This window comes from Phoenix dactylifera, chromosome 7, assembly GCF_009389715.1.
Source record: "Phoenix dactylifera cultivar Barhee BC4 chromosome 7, palm_55x_up_171113_PBpolish2nd_filt_p, whole genome shotgun sequence".
NCBI lineage: Eukaryota > Viridiplantae > Streptophyta > Magnoliopsida > Arecales > Arecaceae > Phoenix > Phoenix dactylifera.
The window spans coordinates 7,798,700-7,819,561 of NC_052398.1; the positions used below are offsets into that span (position 1 = coordinate 7,798,700).

Here is a 20,862-nt window from a genome sequence, read left to right on the forward strand (position 1 = left end):
CCTGTACTTTGGGTCAAGCTGGTTATGTATATATAAGAGTTGAAACTACTCTGTCGTTCACCTGGGTTTTCTCATATCAACATTAGACTCTGTCGTCCCCCCTTACCTCGGAGAACTTTGGACAAGCTCCATTCCTTTTCTTCAAAGAAGTCAGTCATGTAGCTGATGCTTTTGCAAGTTTGGCATCATCTCTTCCTTCTACCGTGGTTCATAATTCTCACTTTTCTCCATCGTTCTGGTTAAAGGTTGTTGTCGTTTGTCAGGGAATTCCCTTTTTTTTTTTTTAAGGTGTAAGGGGTTGGGGGCCCTCTCTTTTCTGCTTATTTCCGTGTGTTTCTCTTATTCTAGGGTCTCGCCCCATTCCACCATATACACAAAAGAAAACACCCAATTTTCTTAATCATATCTCTTCTCTTTTGTATACTGAAAAATAGAAAAATACAACAAATGGTTATTTAGCAGTAAACTAGTAATAGTATTTGAAGGATAGGAATAATAAAATCCGCCCACAAGTCACCACACCAAAGTTTTTTTTTTTTTTGACCAGTTCTGACAAAGGCTCCATTTGGGAGAGCTTTTGGAGGGTCAAAAAACAATTTTTAGCCTTCCAAAAGTACTTTTGGATGAAAAGAGCGCTTGGTAAAAATTTTGGAAATTTGTTTTAGCTTTCCTAGAAAAGCTCAAGCTCTATTTTAGATCTTTCCGAAAAAGATATGTTGAGCTTTGTCGAGAATTGTTCTTTTGACCAAAATACCTATAATAAAATATGACAATTACATACCTTGTCCTTTTATAAATATAAAAATCTGCTGGAGCTCCAACAAAGAATCTTAGCCGTAGATCAAACTCTCTTCCGTGCAAGAAAAGGTATTCTTTTTTATATATTATTATTTTATACTTTTATTATTGTATTATACTATAAATATAATATTATATTACATTATATCATATATATTAGTATATTATATTAAATAATTTAATATTATGTTATATTATGAAAAATTAATTTATACTAATAACTATAATATTTTATATCTTTATTATTGTATTATACTATAAATATAATATTATATTACATTATAGTAATATTATACTATATTATATATTTATATATTAATATATGTTATATTTTATTATGCTCTATTGTATAATACTATGGAATGTTTCTTATAGTAATTTTTTTGTGCAGAAGTACTTTTTCAGTTTACAAACACATGTTAAAGTGCCATGGTATTTTAGGAATGTAATTACCAAACAACAAATAGTTTTTTATAAAAATTCTACTTCAAAAAGCTATACTTCCAAAAATTCTATTGCCAACAGCGAACCTAAATAGACCTAAGTGTGCTTACCTGCAACGTTTTCATTGTAGATGATGTGATGCAGGACGGAAGTACGGATTAAAATACAGAGAGAAAGAGGAGAGGAAGAGGGGAAGAAGAAGGGAAAGAGGAAAAGAGGAGGAGGAAGAAGAAGACCAATTTTTCATTCATTAATTCATTAAAACCTAAACATCAGGATGGACTCATATATATAGGGTCACAAAATAACAAATAACCCCTACAAATAAAATAATTCCAAAAAGCTCCTAAAATGACAATATGCAAATAAACCCAAATGACAATATGCAAATAAACCCAATCAACATAAAATAAATCAATCTAAAATAAAATCAGGCTGGCTGAATCGGCTGGAACCCGCTGAGCTGGCTGGATCCTGTGGCGACCGGCTGACCTGGCACTGGTGTCCGCACCAACTCTCCTCGGGTGGAAAGAAGTCGACCTCGACGAAAGCGGCTCGGTAAAGCCCCGGTAGTACTCCAACAAGTCCGGGTCAATCGGCGGTATCTCCTCGCGCTGGATCCAAGTGTAGTCGGACCTTGGTCGTCCTCGCCAACGAACCAGGAAATGTTGGATGCCTCCATCACTGGTAAAAACTATTTGCTCGGCTAAAATAGAATCAATATACTCTTTTTGTGCTCGATGGAGGGTAAAAGGAAACAAAGGTGGCATGGAATCAATAATAGGATAAACATCAGGCGCAGGAGAGTGTGCAGCAAAAGAGTCATCAGGGATTGCAACCAAATCTTTAATATTAATAGTAAGGCTATGACCGAAATCAAATGGAAAGTCAATGGCATAGGCGTCAGTGCCATCCTTGTGCAACACCCTAAATGGTCCAATACTAAGAGACTGCAATTACTTAAGATGGATCATTACGTAACCCCAAGTTTGAAATTCTTTAGCACGGAAATCAGCTTGCATCTTATACTGAGCAGTACATGCATGAATGCCCTTATGGATTTCCTGATACAACTTATGAATGTGTTGTGTAAATGCATATGCAGGCTCAGAAATCCTAACATCAATTTCGATGGGTTGTGCGAGGGCATATCCAACTACACTCATGGTAGACTGGTCAGACTCGTTATCTGACTGTGCAAGCGAGCTAGGTGGAGTGTGGGTGCATCCTAGGGTTTCAGGTTTGTCATCACACTCTTCCTCAATGTCCTGAATGTCATCGAGGTTTGGTTCATAGATTTGCTCCTCTAAGTCATCTATGTCACCTCCCTGCTCTTGCTGAGCAATAACGAAAAATTTGTTCGCACATTGGGAGGTAACGTGACCAAAACCTTGGCATTTGTAACACCGAATTTTGGAATGTGGTTTGGGAGGCTCACCAAGCATTCCCTTGCCATTAGTGTCTCGGCCTGTGACATGGGCAATAGGAGGGGGCCTATGAGTAGTGGACCCTACAGAAGGTTTGGACCCTAAGGAATTAAGGCCGGTGGGAGTGCTCCGTGTGTCAGGGCGCCTTACAAATGTGGACTTAGTGTTCCATCGGTTTAGGAGATCGTCTTGGTAGTTAAGGGGCAGGTATTTTTCTTTAAGTCTCTCTTTCATCTCTACCCAATCAGTTATTTCATGTTGATGTCTCCTAGCTAATAGTTGTTCAGTGTTTTGCCAAAACAGCTTAGCTTGACCAAGGAGTTTCATTCTAGCGAATCGAACTTTTTTGTTCTCAGACAGATTGTACCACTCAAAGAAGTGGTCCATTTCGTGTAACCAATCGGAGAAGACTTTCGGGTCAAGACGACCGTCAAAAGTGGGGGCTTCCACCCTAATGCCTCTCATTACGTCTTCATCAGGGTCACGAAGAGCTCTGGGTTCTACGTTATGTCGGTAACCTCTATTCATATTAGGAAAGGGACCTGGTCCTCTAGGGCGAGGGTAGGCATAATGGTGACCTGGAACATGCCTATTATCAAAGTTGTTTGCTTGGACTTGGGCATTGGTATTTTGGACTTGAGCATTAGTTTTTTGGACTTGGGCATTAGTGTTTTGGATAGCTTTAATAGGGCTTCGATTTTGGAATCCATGCCTAATTGGGACTCAGGATGAGATGCGTCACGACCACTACGTAGATGCATAAAATGAATGTCAAAATGTATGATCCGACCAACTATAAATGTTCCTAAGTAGACCTAATGCATGAAATGAATTCAAAATTGCAAAGTAGATACTTAATATAATCGGAAGCTAACTCAAGCAATTGAAATTGGCTTTGAATTACGTAACAAATTCAGATAAGTAGTTGCAGTCAAATAGTACTAGTTTTCAGTGTGTTGCAGGATTGCACAGAGCCTCAAAGAACTTCCAAAGATTAGGTAGCCCTACAATTAATAACAAAGACAGGCCACTACTAGGGTTTTGGGGTTGTTTGGAGTGGATGTGTTGAATTTTAGGAAGCAATATCAATAGAGCACATAAGAGTTAATTAATTCTAAATTTAGACAAACAAATAAAATTTGCAGTAAGGAAGAAACCTGACCTGGGTTGGGGCGACGATCAGATGCAAATAGCGCGAATCGGGTCTGAGCACAGCAACTCGGTGGACTTGATATCAGCAACTTGGGGGCCAGAGCTGATTGAGGCCTGTGCTTGCCGAAGATGTTCCAGCTGAGATGATGCTGGGAAGAAGTTCACGGCGTTGCAGGGTCCGGTGGTGGTGGTCGGAGCAACTGTTGGCAGGGAGGAGCTGATGCAGGACGGTTGGAGCGGTCTGCGGTGATGACTGTCAGAGCCGACAGTGGTGGTGCAGCAGTCGACGGCGGCGACGGCAACGCGGCGGCGCGGCGGTGAGAGCAACCCGGCGGCGCGGCGGTGCGGCAGCAACTTAGCAGCGGCGAGCGGCAGTAAAGAGTTGCAGGGGCAGCGCGCAGCGCAGGGGTGCAGCAGCAGGCGTGGCAGCGGCGGTGGGGAGCGAGCGGGGAGCGCTGACAGCAGTGGAAGGCCGAAGTTGACGGTGGTGGGAGGGCGGAAAACGGTGGTGGTGGTGGACTCGGCCGGGCCGATGAATGCCGGCGGAGTGACACAACTATGGTAGAGGAAAGAGACGGGAGATGTGGTGACGCGGAAGAATTGACGGCGGCAGCGGTGGCGGTGGGCGGAGGTGTTGACGGCGGAGAGGAAACAGTGTGGGGTTGACGGGGGACGGTGGTCGGAAGAGAAGAAGAAAACGAAACCAGGGAATCGGGAAAATAAAAAAGGAAGGAGGAAACCTCCCGCACGTGCGCGACTTACGCGTCACGTGCGTCAACCAGTTTTTTTTTTTTTTTTTTTTTTTTAACTCAAGTCGGGTTGTCGGGTTATCGGGTTAACAGACCCAACCCACTAGGACAGTCCAACCCGCAATTTTTTTTTTTTTTTTTTTTGAAATGACTCGGGTTAATGGATAATGGGTTAACGGGCTAACGGGTGCAGACCTTACCCGTACTGTAGATCATCTTCAACCTTCAACCGTCCGCTCGCTTCCGCCGGATCTCGCCTGATTTTGCGGCGGTGGTTGCGGGGAGGTGTTGCGCCGGCGGAAGAGGGTGCTGGTGCAGCAGTGATCGGGGCGGCGACGTCCTTCACTTGGATCCGGCCACGGTCGGTGGCAGCAAAATGCTTTCGAGACCTCCGGGAAGCACGGCGGCGACCGAAGGCGAATCGGCGGCGATCAAAGGTAAATCGGCGGCGCGGCGAAACGGTGGCGGTGGATGATGCTTTCACAGTGATAGGAGGCCGGCTTATTTGCCTCCCGGGCTGCCTTGGGGGTTTCCGGCGACCGAGCCTTCCTTCTCTGCGTGAGATCCGACAGAGGAGGACGGCCAAGAAAGGGTGAGAGCGTCGGAGGCAGCGGCGGAGGGAAATGAAGGCGGCGACGGCGTCTTGCGAAGGAGCTCTGTGGATCGACGCCGGGTAGCAGCCGACCGACGGGAGGGTTTCACTTCTTTTTTCTTCACAGCGGGTGAGGTGATGAATAGGGAAGAGAATAAGGAAGAAATGGAGTGACCCTTCTTCTTCGGGGTGCGTGCCGTGCGACGACCTTCCGTGCGTTCCGGCGTTTGCGGTGCAAATGATCTAGCAAAATACAGGTGAGGAAAAGGCCGAAAAGGAATCGGCGGGGGTCCGTCCATAAACCGGATCCTTCGACTTCAGAAAGTCAACCTGGCTCTGATACCAAAGCTGATGCAGGACGGAAGTACGGATTGAAATACAGAGAGAAAGAGGAGAGGAAGAGGAGAAGAAGAAGGGAAAGAGGAAAAGAGGAGGAGGAAGAAGAAGACCAATTTTTCATTCATTAATTCATTAAAACCTAAACATCAGGATGGACCCATATATATAGGGTCACAAAATAACAAATAACCCCTACAAATAAAATAATTCCAAAAAGCTCCTAAAATGACAATATGCAAATAAACCCAAATGACAATATGCAAATAAACCCAATCAATATAAAATAAATCAATCTAAAATAAAATCAGGCTGGCTGAATCGGCTGGAACCCGCTGAGCTGGCTGGATCCTGTGGCGACCGGCTGACCTGGCACTGGTGTCCGCACCATGATGTTTCAGCATGTGGCTGGTCCACGACACCTCAAGTATCTGTTAACGGTCCAACCCAACTTCTCAAGTATCTGTTAAATGGTCCAACCCAACTTGGGTGCGAGAAAGTCTCGTTTGGATTTATGCATCCTGCTGGTTTTGGGACCGCTTCCTTTCCTCCCATCTCATCTAGATTTTCAGATCAAATCATGGTACTTGTCTTCTCCCCCCCCCCCCTCTATTTAACATGACTTACACTTTCTGAATTAGAGGTAGAAATAGGATGGGTTAGGTCGGGTTGGAGGCCAACCAAGGCGCAACTCGAGATCCTAAGACTTTTTACCTGCTGCCTAATCCAACCCAACCTTTAACTCGACCTTTCCAACTTGAATCCGACACGGCCTCAATTTTTTTGAGCTCAGTTTCAAAATCAGATTGGTTTGAGTTAGGTTGGATCTGTTGGATCGATTTAGCTAAACACCAGTTAAATTTTCCTAAATCATTTGAATAATATCTAAAAGTAAAATAAAATAAGCTAGGAATGGTAGCATGTGACTATGAAAGGATAATATCAATCCCGATTTTATATAATCGAACAAACGCAAGCGGGATCTCAAACAATGAAGCTACAATGGAGTAGAGTATATTGTATATTCATCTAGGTTCGAGTCCGGATTAAGCCAGGTTCCATGATATCTCAATCCAAATCCAACCCGAATTTGAATGAGGTCAGGATTTTCAACCCGAACCCAATTTGAGTTGTGCCTAAACCCATCCATCCAGTCCAACTCCGATTAGGTTCGGGTTAACCCGCTCAATCTTCCATTCTTCCATTGTTGATGGGCAATTCAATGCGCCACCTTTTTTGGAAAAATTAAAAAGCCACTTCTCAATTCACTCCACTTAAATGTGCGTCATACGTGCGAAAAATCACAATGCAATAATGTCTGAGTTGGATCCTGAGAATGTTGGATTTTACGAACCGTCCATATGTGGGGAAAAAAACATTTCATTTGCCAATAGTTTCCAATGCACGAATCCAAAATTGTCAAGGATGAACAATGCTAAATTGACTCAGAACTATGTTATACGTGTAACTCGTTTCACGTCTCTGGCTCCAAGTAAATTACTTTCTTCAAGCAAAGGAAGCAGAACTATTCTCCACTTTAATTACGATGCATCATCCAAGATTGAGAATTTGAGACCAAAAAGAGATATGATTATCAGATAAAATAATCAAAAGAGATTAGTGGAAGTCACTAACACCTGATTGTTTGGTGAGAGACTACATGAAAAACAGTCAGGATCTTGCTCAAACAAATCTGTTCTGAGCTTTTACTATCATCCCCAATCCAATCTTTCCTGGTATTTATAACGATATTTTGGTTGCTAAGTTGCTAGAAAAGTGTAACAAATACTAATCCTTTACCAAGACTAGGTCCAAACCAAACATATTAATCCCATTGGGTTTGGATTTGGGTCAGGTGTTGTAGAGTCTTTTCTACATAAGAATTCTCGTCAAAACTCAAGAAGGGGTCGGACCAGACAAAAAAGAAATTAGAATGGTTGGATGGTCAGGAAGGAAGCCGCCATAACAAGTCTGCACCTCTCTCTCTCTCTTATCCCCTCTTCTGAGTCTTCTCCGAATAACCAAGTGCGGTAGTGGTATTATTTCTCTAGAGACGTGTATAGATTACAGAGGTATTCTTCTACCAATCAAAACGGTAGCATCCGAGGGGCCCTAGAGGGCTTGCACCAGCGCCGGCGGCGGCGATTGCGTCCATGAACAGTGGTGGATTCGATCCAGTTTTCTCCTCTCAAGAAGGTAGTTTGTTCAATCCCTCCTTTTGTTCTTTCTCCGATACCGAATGCTTCGGATCATGTGATTCTTAGGATAGATAAGTTGTCAATTCGGAAAATATAGTTTCAAAATTGAATCTTGGTGAACGTGAACAAATCTTCGCGATGGCTTCTGTTTAATTAAATGGCTTCAAGATTGCTTATTTCTTCTTCTTCTTCTTCTTCTTCTTCTTTTTGATGTTTGAGATGTTGAATTCATTCATGCTATGCCCTAATGCACCAAGAAGAAGGAACCAAATGATTCTCCAAAATAAACGACTTCAAGAATGAGTTTTCTTTTAACATCGGAATCTTTCTGATCATAGAAAACCTTCAGAACTGATTTTCCTTGGTCAGATGCCATAAAGGTCGATTCTTTTCTCGATATCTGATGCGTATACTAAGCATGCTGTACTCGTCGGTGCTTCTGCTTCATGGGGATAATTTGGTTGCTTTGTTTGCTATACGAATTCCCATTAGTTTTTGACTAGGACTAAAGAGGCAGGATGGTCTGATTATGTCCTATGCTTCTTATCACGCTTAGGTTTTCTCTTATATTTTCTTGCTCTAGTTTTGTACACACTAAATTTTTGTGCCACTTGATCTGTGCAACTGTTTTGATCTCAATATCATCATGGCTTGGAATGATGTCCTGTGAAATATGTCAGTGTAGAAAACATGTGGTAGTAGTTTTAGGTTTGACATAGTTGTGTGTTTCAAGATAATGAGTGGGCGAAAATGATTGTAATGAGAATGTGAAATTTATATGCTTTCCAATGGTGAAAGCAATTCGTGACAATATTTTGGCATCAAGATTAAGATCAATTTAAAAGAGCTTTGCAACATCAGAAGGTGAAACTTTTGACAGGAGTGCATGGTAGCATGTCACATTTATAAAGGAGTAACATGGGACCTATTAGAGCTGACACATTGTTTCTCAGGTTGTGTTATTAGTATTGCAGACGACAAACAGGTACAGTAAGTAGTTCTGTCATGAAGATCGCATAAACTTGTTATCATAGAATGAGCGAACCATTCAATTTTCTGCAATTTGATCAACACTGCCATCAAATTTCTTTCATCTGGGAATTTCTTTCATTATTAATGGAATAATTATCTTTAATCCAATGCTCTTGAAATGATATATATGTTGCAAAGTTCATTTTCATATTATAAGGTGGCAAAGGGCAGGGAAAATTAGGTTAATTTATGAAAGCTGGAGAAAGAGGGAATCTGTTGAGGATATGCAGGGAACAATCCTCTTTTTTTTCCCCCCTTTCCTTCTTGTTTTTATTAAAGAGCGTGAGGGGATTATCTACCAAAAAAAAGAGTGTTAGGGGTAGGGTCGGCGGAACCGATTTTGGATACCGTATCGGTTGCTCGGCGGGACGAGCCGGTATAGATCCGCGTTGTTCTGTGCCGGACCCGTACTGACACAGTAGAAGAGGTGAGAAAGAGAGAGAACGAGAGAGGAGGGAGGCAAGTGAGGCCGGCGGAGAGCTGGAGAGCCGCCATGCGGAGGAGGCGGAGGTTGGAGAGCCATTGGAAAGCAGTAGAAGAAGGGCTCCCTCCGGTCCCCTGTTTTGAAGAGCGAAAAAGAGAAAGAAGAGGGAGGTGAGCGAGGCCGGCGGAGAGCCAATGGAGGATTGGAGAGCCGCCGGAAAGCTGCGGAAGAAGGGCTCCCTCCGGTCCTTTGTTTCGTTCGAAACAAGGACCAGAGCGGTCCCCTCTTCCGCGGCTCCCTCCTTCGTGCGGCGGCTCCCCGGCCTCCGCCAGCTGGCTGCGAATGCTGGCCTCGACCTTCCACTCTCTTCCTTCCTCTTCCTCTTCCTCCCCCGCTCTCTCTCTCGCTTTTCCTCTTTTTTCTCGGCGCCGGTCTCGTTTTCGTTGCCGGAACCGTCTCGGACTGCAGCTCGGGACGCTACGAACCGGATGGTTTGGAACGGTTCTTGATCGAACTTTCGATCCTAAGCAATCACCAAAAGCAATATATGAGACAAACTGGGGCACTCTTCTGGAAAAGATTAGACCCTGTCATGGTCTATTGTTTCTTTAAACAGATAATTATCAGATTTGGTCTGGATCCTAAGACCAACTTAAAAGAGAAGGGTGTTCTTTCACTGAACAATTGAGGATTCATGCATAGCAAACCTCATATCTCTATGAACTGCACAGAGAAAGCCATCAGATAAATCCAAAACACAACCCTAATGATTTAGATCTTTCCTAGCACAACTTAAACCTAAAGCAGGACTCTAGACACCACTCCTACTTCACTCAAGAACCCATTAAAAAGACTAGGCCCTAAACTAAGTAGAAAAATTAACAGAAAATAGAAAACCTTACCTAGGTCCCCCAAACAGCAACAATTGACAAAAATCCAAAATTAATAATTAAGCTAAACCCAATTTAAACTTAAACTACATCACCTTTTGTTGGTCATCCTTGGAGGAAATATATTATGATATCGGAGGCCATTATATTAGTTAGTTAGCTTGTTGGAGTTTGAATCTTAAATTCTCTTATCTGTACCTTGGATATGGAAAAAAGCTTGTTTTTCTCCAAAGAGAAAAAGAAAGAAATTAATGATTGTATTATTAGAAGGAGCAAGCTTACATGCTTGTCCCAAATATATATTTAAAAAATTATCCGTTATGGATTTTTTCAGTTGCTATCTATGTACCTATCTGCATGTATGTTCGTATGCATGTATATATAACCTTTATATATTGTTATAACTTAACAATGGTATTCAAAACAAAGTTTTCATGTTGGGGAGCTTAGTAAAAGAATAAGTGTATAAATATCTTAAGAAATTTCCTGGCAAAATACTAAGTAAAGAATGCAGACTGTTAGTGTTTTCCACAGGCCAAAAGGAGGCCAAAATGATCCAAAATAATAGCACGACATGTTTCCTGATCGTTCAAAAGCTTCAAGTTCTTTATGATGGGGATTGGTGGAGATACCATATGGGGAGACTAATATAGTTTGTTTAAAATAATTCTAAATGGTGGTATCATTTTATCATGTTGGTGATTCCATGTAAAGTGAATTTATGATTTTACTCCAAATTATATGGCATGTATGTGGGAGAGACTTCTCGTTCCTAAGACAAAATATATAGAAGTATATATAATTTGCCTTCAATGTCACTACATTACTGTAAAAGACAATCCTTATCCCATACACTTGCTGTTGTTTTCACGAATCCTCAAACACATATTCTTGTTAAGGGCTACATTCTAGTGTCATTTCAAGCTCTTCCATACTCTTTTAGCCTCCACCGGTAGTAGCCTAAGTCTTCCCCCTTTTTCTTCCTAGACCTTTCAACATAGAATTGAGCAGGTCAGATCTTCATTGGATCTGACTTCAACATACTTGTCCTTTACTTTGTGCTTCCTAATTTTGCAACATACCTAACCCAACAATCTCATTTTTTTCACATTCATGTTTTTCCTTGGATCCTTTTAGTTGCCCAACATTTAAATTATTCATTATTCCATGCTTTATTGTTGTTTTGTGATGTTTTCTTTAAGTGACCAAGGAATGTACCAATTATGTTTCACATCTGAGCACCTCTTTGCTTCTTATGTTTTCATGTGTGAGTTCTCTCTCCTTTCTTAATTCTATGTACAGTATACCCAAGACTGTAACATGGAGACACCATTATTACATGGTCACCAATTTTCATGGGCTACTAATTTATTTTTTATTTCCATTAAAATTGCTTTTTTACACCCTTATTTTGTTTTACTATTTTTTGGACGCTTATCCTTGAAGGCTTTCCTCCATTAATCCTGTTCTGAAAAACCTTGTCATCTTTTTCATCAGGCCAAACAGTATCATCTGCAAATTATATACACCATGACACATCCTTTTTTGTATTAGGAGTAATTTCATCTGTGACAATTGACAAGTGTTAAGAGTTATTGATTTGGTACTGACAATGCTGATCCTTGGTGTAAGTCCCACTACGACTGAAAAATTATTTTGTCTTGCCACAACTACAGCCAATGCTTTTCTGCTTCAGCATACATGCTGTTAACAATTTCAGTATACTGGTAATGCCAGTCACAGCCCGGATGGAAAGGTGGAGTTCTGGTATAGGTAAATAGCTGGTTGTGGAAAGAAGCTCAAACTGTAAAATGAATTCTGATTTTTTGTTCATGACTGAAATAATGCACAACCCAGCCTTGTACTCCTAGTTTCTTGAATAAGCAAGTCATTGCAACGAAGAGTTTCACAAAAATCTAGGACCTGTGGAGATAAGGAAAGGCTAAATTGGATTGGGTAACCAATGCCTATATATTGCTTACCAGAGTTGTAATACTCTAGCTCTATTTGTTTATGTTCTTGGGTTGGAAATTGACACTTTTGACCTATTTTGCATTCCAGTGTTCGGTAGTTGATGTCATGCATATATATTAGGATTATAACTAATCGATCTCCATCCAATAGCCCATCAAGCAGTTAGAGCAATAATCTATTATCGTAGCTTTTTCTTCAGCACATAGTAGACATTTGCTTAGACTGCATGACATATAAAAGTTGCCTCCCCACACCTGACACCTCCATGCAATCTGCTTTCCATGAAATTTAATTTTATATGATCTAATGGCAGCAGATATGTAGTCGCATTGCAAGTATTTCTTCTTTTGAGAATGTTCATATGGGATCGTACTAAAACCATTTTCTGACATGTCTTTCAATGACAAAGTGATGAGATGCATTTTCCCCTGCAAATATTGGAATGATGATTTGGATTATTTAAAAGATGCTATAACACTTAGACTTTTGTTATCTTTGGGGAACCACCATTGTTTTGCACTGCTACAATGACACTGACCCATGAAGGGATACTAAATGAATGATGATGTTACCATATAATCTTAGGTGTATCCTTTGTCAAACAAAGATTGTTTGTTCATCAGTAATGCTCATGTTAGAAGGACTCGAAAGATGAAAAAAGCAAAACCACTGCTTATGACTGGAGGAAATTATGATTTAAAGGTATATCTATGTAGAAAACCTAGTTTACCTTGATGGGCTTTTTGAGGCAATTTTGCTAACAGCTATTTTTTTCTTTTGTAAATTCTTTTCAGCATGATAAAAAATAAATTTTGTTGATATATAGTTGTTGAAAAGTTACACTATATGAGTGTGATTTTCTCCCATTTTCATACAGGATGATGAACTTTAAAAAGTGGATTTCTTGCCAACTGGTTTCTAAATCATATCTGTCAGCAAGACCTTTCAGCTTCTTTGATGAGGAGTCACCAAATGGGGATGTTGGCAGTCGAGGTGTTTATTCCTTCAAGTGACATAGTTATCTCATGTTATTGAATGGTTATCCTTGTTCTTTATGATCATTAGCAAAGCCATATATCAGTTTTCTCTTTAGATATCTATGAACCCAATTATTTATGTGCATGATATTGAGTTCAAGCCTGCATTATTGCATAACAGATAAATATTCTTGTTTTTGCATGTGCATGTGCATGTATGGGGGTTTTAACCGTGGTAGGGGTTATCTTTAGTGATCCTTGCTTGGGGATATAAGTATTCAGTTTAGTGATGGAATATCAAACTGAAAATAATGGAGCATTTATTTTCATGAAATTGTAAATGAGTATAAGCGGGGTGCTTATCCAAGAAAAAAGTGTGGGCTATGCTTGAAAAATCAATTTGTCATGGCCTGCTTTGCCTTGGATTGCATAAAGGTATATATAGCTGTGCAGGTTGATTTGCCTAAAGCTATAAAAATATGTAGGCTATGCTTGAAAGTCAATTGATCATGGCCTGCTTTACCTTCGATTGCTTAAAGGTATAATAATGTGCATGTTGATTTGCACCAAAAAATCAAGGAGTAATTACTTAACAAGACAAGGCTTGAAACTTTATTTGCCTGACTGTTTTGCAACCTCTTATTGTGCTCACATATATTATGCTCTTTGTCATGTACTAAGAATCCATAGGGAGCCTGTGTGCAGACTTGACTCGGCACAACCTAACGATACATCTAATACCAATGATCTGTGCCTATCGTTTACGAATCCTTCTTCTCCATTGATCGTTATCATGGCTGATTGTAGTTAATGTCTGAGTTTCAAAATACAAACCTTTTTTTTTTGGCAAATTTTCATCTAGAGATGCAAGCCCAACTTTTCAGACCCTTGCGCACTAACCCTTCTCTTTACAGGAAACTAATTTATCTTCATGGCACATTTTATCTTGTTAGAGAAATCTTCTTTCTTTTACCTTGCGCCAATCCTTAACTTGTCCCTTACCTATTTCTAGTTTTTCTGTTTCTAGCTTTAAAAATTCACTTACTGCAACACTCCTTTCTTATCATGCTCCGTCTGTTTTATTGTGCACTTTCTATGTCCCAACTGTCCTGCCTTTTGTTGAGTTAATAAAATCTAGTCCAAACAGACCACATGTATCATCCAGCATGATGCTAGGCACAGGCACCGATCAATATGACAAGGTCTGGCCTCGTCATGATAAGTATAAATGTTGTGAACATTTAGGCAACATATTCTGCTTATCCAAATAACATTTGTTATGAAATCATTCTTCTACGTGTAAATTGTTGGTGATAAACATAACTTATATAGGTTATACCTGTCAAGTTTCGGCAACTCAAACCCATAAAACACATGCTACAACTTTCAAGAATGTATGTTGCAAAATCAAAATAAATACTGTAGCTAGGCCAATGCTTCTTGTAAAATTACTTAAGATATTGATACTTATTTAGTTTGATCACCTTGTTAGTGAATATTGTAAGAGAAAGGAGGGAAAGATTATGGGAATCGTAGAGAAGCGAACCCTTTTTTGTAGAAAAATTTGGATAGAAAATTTAATCAAAAGGATGACTGAATAGCAATGTTCTCACATGAACATAAGCAACAATGACTTTGTATTGATGCTTATTTTCAAATTTGGATATGTTTTTTCCGGCTTGAACATCTACAGCCTTTTATGGTCATACCAACATCTATTCAATTGGAAGATTTAATGAAAGAACATAGGCATGTACCTTGAAGCTTATCCAACACTCACCTGTAAGAGTACATCAAAAAGCAATATTTCATGAAAATTTTGGTTTAACATGTCAAATGTTTCTCTGATTATCTGTCCTTGTTTTTAACCAAGTTGGTCCATCAAATTACTAATTTCTCATGCAAGTTTCTTCCTTTCTTCATGTTTATTTTCAAACTGCTGCATAACACATTGCACATTGTTTTTCATTCACAAACCGCGCAGCATATGACATCTGTTATGAACATGGATATCAAAATATATTCAACAGTCATAAGAAGGAAAAATCGTTAATCTTGCAACCTATAATGCTGAACTAAAAGATCAAAAGCCTTTGAATGAAGTAACATTTGGTACCACATGACATGATATGCATAGTGAATGCACTTACTATATGTTTTTTGGAAAAAAATAAGTTACTCCTTACAATTTTCAAGCAATTAAATTTATGAGAGCTTGGACTTGGGATGATTATAATAGTATACTTCAAAGAACAAATCAATAGTCTTTATTTAGTTGGAGCATACTACATTAGTAATTGTTACAAAAGAAGGTCTATAGTATACAGAAATGTTACTGCATTTAGGTAGATAATTTGGACTAAAAGCTGAATTTAACAGATGGAATAAGAAAAGCAAGATTCGAATATGCTAAACAGTTACCGATGCATTTGTTGATGTTTATGAATGTGAAATTCAGATATGCATTTTGCTCTTTCAACTTTTGAGAACAGTTATCAACTTTATGCTGGCAATTTGCCTGTGGCTGAAGGGTGTAGATATGCAGTCTGAAGAACATGGATAATGCCTGTTGTGATTATGAAAATGATAAATAAATTTAGAAGAGGCAGAAAGGGTGATCACTATTCTTGCAGGTTTCACAAAATTCATCTTACCACAAGCAAGGCATTCAGGAAAAGGAATTTTTTACATCCATATCTGAACTCCCTTGACTAGCCACAAACATTGCTGCTAGTTTGTATAGCCACATGTCCTCCAATCTCTAGTGAATATGAAGTCTTCTTGATGATGCATGAATTTTGAAACCCATTCAGCGAAAGATCTTGTCTAAGTAATTAATACAGCCTCTTTAGCACTATTGTGCAAATAAAATAGTTGTCTGCTAAAATGGGTTTCAGATCTGGACGGATCTGAATTTTCTTCCTTTTTTGACAGATGATAGAGCAGATGAGAGCATAAAAGTAGAGGAAAAGAGAAAAGGGGTTGGAAGAAGAAGTATAGAGAAAAGAGAGACAATATTGGATGACAAGCCTTGACAAAGAAGTCGCTTATTCAATAAAATCCATAAATCATATAGAATTTGTCACTCCCCATGGACCCATACCCATGGACACTCAAATGACTTTAAAACAAATTTTCCTAATCATAAAAAGACTCCCAAGTTAGCTATAATAGACCTAGGTTACTAACTTACGAAATAAGACTCTTAGTCAACATAAAACTCCATCATATCAAAAGAAAGATAACTAAAGATTTTCTAAAATTAATAAATTCGTAATTCCATAGGATCCCACATAAAAGACCATCAAATCTTTTCAAGCTACAACCTTAATGAGTTTAAAAACTAAACTAACATAGGCCTAAAATAGGACTTTTAGATGATAATCCTACACATAACAGGACTGCGTAATCCAGTAAAAAAATAATATCTCTAAAAAGTAATACGAAAATTGCAAGAAAGTAAGAAATACCTAACCTTCTGAAGACTTGATGAAAACAACAAATTAACTAAACCTAATTTAAGACGTAGACTACATCAGTAATCCAAGGCAAGTCTTCTTCATTTTCTGAACAAATTGAAAACACATTTTAAAATAATTACCTTTTTGAATGGATTCTGATTTCCCCCTGATTTTGCCAATATGTTTTCAGAGAAAAGTTAGTGGGAAACTGATTTATGTTTTGAATCTCCTTTGCTTTGTTGAAGCATAAATCTGTGGAATTTTTGGAACACATGGATGTGTGGTTAATTAAACCTTTTAAACTTTATAAAACTGAAGGAAATAAATTTATGAAAGAGAATATGTTGTCTTGACTTTCTAAACCTAGTCATCCAATGCCATCTGTCAAACCCATTAATTATATCTCCATCACTATTTAAAAGCGTAAATTTTAACGAAAGAAAGGTTTCATTTTCGTATAATGGATGTTAAACATATATGAGTTATGCCTTGCCATTATGACTCTGTCTCATAAATTTGTTAAAATAACAGAACAAGTTTGCTATTCTGCTAAAGCTCCACGTTCCAAATGCTAAACTTTTTTGCACTTTCAGCAAGTTTACCAAGTAATGTTCTTTGTGTTCCAGCTACGATGGATGCGGTGAGCATGGCAAGAACAGTATCTTCTGGTGCTCCCCGGTCCAGTAATAATCAAGTAACTGAATTTCCAGCCAGCCCGCAGAATGTTACAGCTGATGCTTCTCATCTAGTGCAATATAACGATGATGATAATAATGCAGACCCACTAAGCAAAGTTGAAGCTCTTCAAATCAAGTTCTTGCGTCTTGTCCATCGGATTGGACAGCCACCAGAAAATCTTGTAGTTGCACAGGTTTTATACAGGTTGCAACTTGCAAGCATGATACGAGCTGGGGAGTCAGATGTGAAGAGACCTGGTCTTACGATCAATAAGGCTAAAGCTATAGCAGTAGAGCAAGAGGCTGCTGGTCGACCCCCTGTGGACTTCTCATTTAAGATTCTTGTCCTGGGGAGAACTGGTGTAGGCAAGAGTGCAACCATAAATTCAATTTTTGATGAAGAAAAGGCAGCAACTAATGCATTTGAACCTGCCACTGATAGTATCCAAGAAGTTGTTGGATTTATTAAAGGAATCAAGGTTACAGTAATAGATACACCAGGCCTTTCACCTGCACATGGTAACCAACGTCGAAATAGAGAACTCATGCTTGCGGTGAGAAGTTTTATAAGAAAATCTCCACCAGACATTGTTCTATATTTTGAACGGCTTGATGCCATCAACAGGGGCTACAGTGATTACCCACTACTGAAGCTTATAACTGATGTTTTTGGTTCATCCATCTGGTTCAACACCATGCTTGTCATGACTCATTCTTCCTCGCCGCCTTCCGAAGGACCTGATGGTTACCCTGTGAGCTTTGAAACATTCGTTGACCAGCGTACACATTTGGTGCAGCGTTATATAAACCAGGTAATTTCCAACTCGCAGCTTGAGATCCCTGTCCTTTTGGTGGAGAACCATTCATTGTGTATGAGAAATACAAAAGGCGAAAAGGTTCTACCAAATGGTCACGTTTGGATGTCTCAGTTTTTGGTGTTGTGCATAGCCACTAAGGTCTTGGGGGATGCAAACTCCCTTCTAAAATTTCAGGACAGCTTTCAGTTGACACCAACAAGCACCAGATTGCCTTCACTGCCACATCTCCTGTCATCACTGCTTCGCACCCGTTCTTCATCAAGTGGCGGTGGCTTTGATGATGAGGTGGATGAGCTCTCAGACAGTGATGAGGATGACTATGATCAGCTACCCCCTATCCGGATATTAACAAAAGCTCAGTTTCAAAAATTATCTAGAGCTCAAAGGAATGCTTATCTTAATGAGCTGGACTATCGTGAAACTTTGTTTCTGAAGAAGCAGTGGAAAGAGGAACTTAGGAGTAGAAGAGAAAGCATGCTTCCTACCAATGGTACATCTGTAGGCAATGATGATTCTGAGAATGGTGCTTCCCAAGAAGCCGTGCAATTGTCTGATATGACTGTCCCACCAAGCTTTGACTCTGGTTGTCCTACCTATAGATATCGATATTTTCTTAGCAATGATAAGTGGCTTGTGAGGCCCGTTTTGGATCCCCAAGGCTGGGATCATGATGTTGGGTTTGATGGGATCAATTTGGAGGCTTCTCTGGATGTGAAAAAGAATCTCCAGGCTACACTTGCGGGACAGGTAAGCAAGGATAAAAAGGAATTTGTTATTCAAGCAGAATCTGCAGTGAAGTACATGGAACCAAGAGGCCATGCTTTGCTTTCAGGAATTGACATTCAAACTGCTGGTAAGGATTTAGTATATACTGTTCATGGAAATGCAAGGTTTAGAAACTTTCAATTTAACACAATTGGAGGTGGGCTTTCTGTGACCAAATTTGGTGGTGTGCACTTTATTGGTGCCAAACTTGAGGACTCCATTTCAGTTGGGAGGAGATTTTTGCTGGCGCTGAACGCTGGGCGGATGGGGGGCTGTGGTCAGGTAGCATATGGAGGGGGTTTAGAAGCAACCATACGAGGGAGAGACTACCCTGTTAGGGATGATAGAGTGGTGCTTGCCGCCACTTTACTTTCCTTGGATAAAGAGTTGGTTCTAGGGGGAAGTATTCAGTCAGACTTAAGAGTTGGCCGTGGTACGAAGATGTCTGTTAGTGCCAATTTGAACAATAGAAGGTTGGGTCAGGTTTGCGTAAGGACCAGCACTTCAGAACATGTTGAGATAGCACTGGTAGCAGTTTTTTCGCTAGTTCAGGCCTTATTTCGGAGAAGGCCGACTGATGCTGTGGGCTGATGGAGAAACATTAGTTTTCCTATTAGTTGATAAATAAACAGAATAGAAGTACCAATAGTTTTGTTCTTCTTGTGATGCTGAGAGACAAGTTAGTGGTGCGGCTTTTTTCCTGTTGGACATGCCTCCTACCGTTCCGATTCTTCAAGGGCCTATGAATGTACAATAGTGATGGGAGATGACTCAATTGGATATGCTAATGAATTTTAGAGGCAAAGAAAGCTCTTCAAGATTTTTTTTGAGCCTGCACAACTCATCTTTGCATGGGTTTACTATTATTTATATGCAGATCTTGGCAGATGATGCCTCCGTACGTGCACGAGGTAATTAAAGCTGCAAATAATGCATTGACGCAGAACTGCATTATCTTCTTTGCTTTGATGGGTTCTTTTTGTTGCGAGATATACTGCCAGCACCTTTCTTTTTGATGAAAATGGTGACATCAGGTTTACCTAAAATGCTGAACTAACAGGAATGGCAAAATGCCTGGGTGATGAGCCCTCTATGAGCAGAAATTTTAGGTGGGCTTCTGAACATCTCGTAATTATTTGGATGGTTGTTTCAACATTGCTTGAAAGTTGAAACAGATTCATATACCAGTACTGCCTTTATGAATTGAGCAGGGAGAAATTAGATGGATTACATCTGATTTTGGTTACGAGGTGAATGACCCGAAAAATCCAAAAAAAAATATCATTCTGGGGATACATCAATACCATCAGCAAGGCTGATACAGAAACCCTATGATTTTGAAGGGTGCAACGGCAGATGGTATACAACTTCTAGTTATAACACACATCAGTTACAGCAAATGTAATCTGAATGAGTTCCTAAATGCCGAAGTTCTTCAATTCCTCATGTCACCAAAATGTTGCTCTATATTTACCAAAATGCTTATCTTCATCCAGACTCAATGCTACTATGCCTCGAGTGTTTTATTAGTCTCATTTGCGGCAAAAAGGATCAAGGAAAAAAAAGGGGGGGGGGGGACAAAGACTTGTTCATGTTCTTGTCCTCTAATTACATGAGAACAAGTTCTTGTCCTCTAATTACATGAGTTCAATGGGCATTTTGATATTGTTTTTTTTTTTTATGTCTTTTTAACAAAACTCTTATTATTGTAAACATGGTACCAATGGCACTGTACCAAAACAACACTTGGTACCATGATTTGTCCCCTAAATGGTTAGTTGTTTGCATGCATTAGTTATATGCATAATCCCCACTTATAGCACCCAAACATCAAACAATTCATGTTGTAGAGCCTTTTTGCTCGTCATTAAGCTAGCAGGACCCATAAAATATCTCCATAACGATCAGTACCCCCATCCCTATGCGTGTGTGATTCTACCCACTTTTATCTCAAGATTCCAGAAACGACAGTTTACGACTCAAAACACCTACAGCTTCTCATGCTCGGGACGGAGCCTCCAACCATTTGGCTGGAAGATCTTGGGTGATAACGGTGAAGCCCCATAAGGATGCTGACGTGCGCACACATCCCTACTGCATCTCGAACCCTGGAACAAATTCTCGGGTAAAAGAATCATCGGTTCTGCA

The 20,862-nt window shown here is 39.9% G+C and overlaps 1 protein-coding gene across 2 annotated transcripts; it reads left to right on the forward strand.

The window, feature by feature from the left end:
* Nucleotides 1–7,439: 7,439 nt before the first annotated feature.
* On the forward strand, nt 7,440–20,485 carry LOC103706480 (translocase of chloroplast 90, chloroplastic). Of its 2 annotated transcripts, XM_008790588.4 has the most exons (4): nt 7,440–7,694; nt 12,602–12,718; nt 12,894–13,009; nt 17,081–20,485. In XM_008790588.4, exons 3-4 carry the CDS (start codon nt 12,895–12,897, stop codon nt 19,303–19,305), a joined length of 2,340 nt encoding a protein of 779 aa, XP_008788810.2. In that variant the 5' UTR covers nt 7,440–7,694; nt 12,602–12,718; nt 12,894; the 3' UTR covers nt 19,306–20,485. The 2 variants fall into 2 exon arrangements, with proteins under 2 accessions (XP_008788810.2, XP_008788809.2); XM_008790587.4 differs by lacking the exon at nt 12,602–12,718.
* The last annotated feature ends 377 nt before the right edge of the window (nt 20,486–20,862 follow it).

Coding starts and splice junctions, on each gene's coding strand:
- LOC103706480 (XM_008790588.4), top strand. CDS start 12,895: ATGATGAACTTTAAAAAGTGGATTTCTTGCCAACTGGTTTCTAAATCA. Junction 13,010..17,080: donor TGGGGATGTTGGCAGTCGAG/GTGTTTATTCCT, acceptor TTTGTGTTCCAG/CTACGATGGATGCGGTGAGC.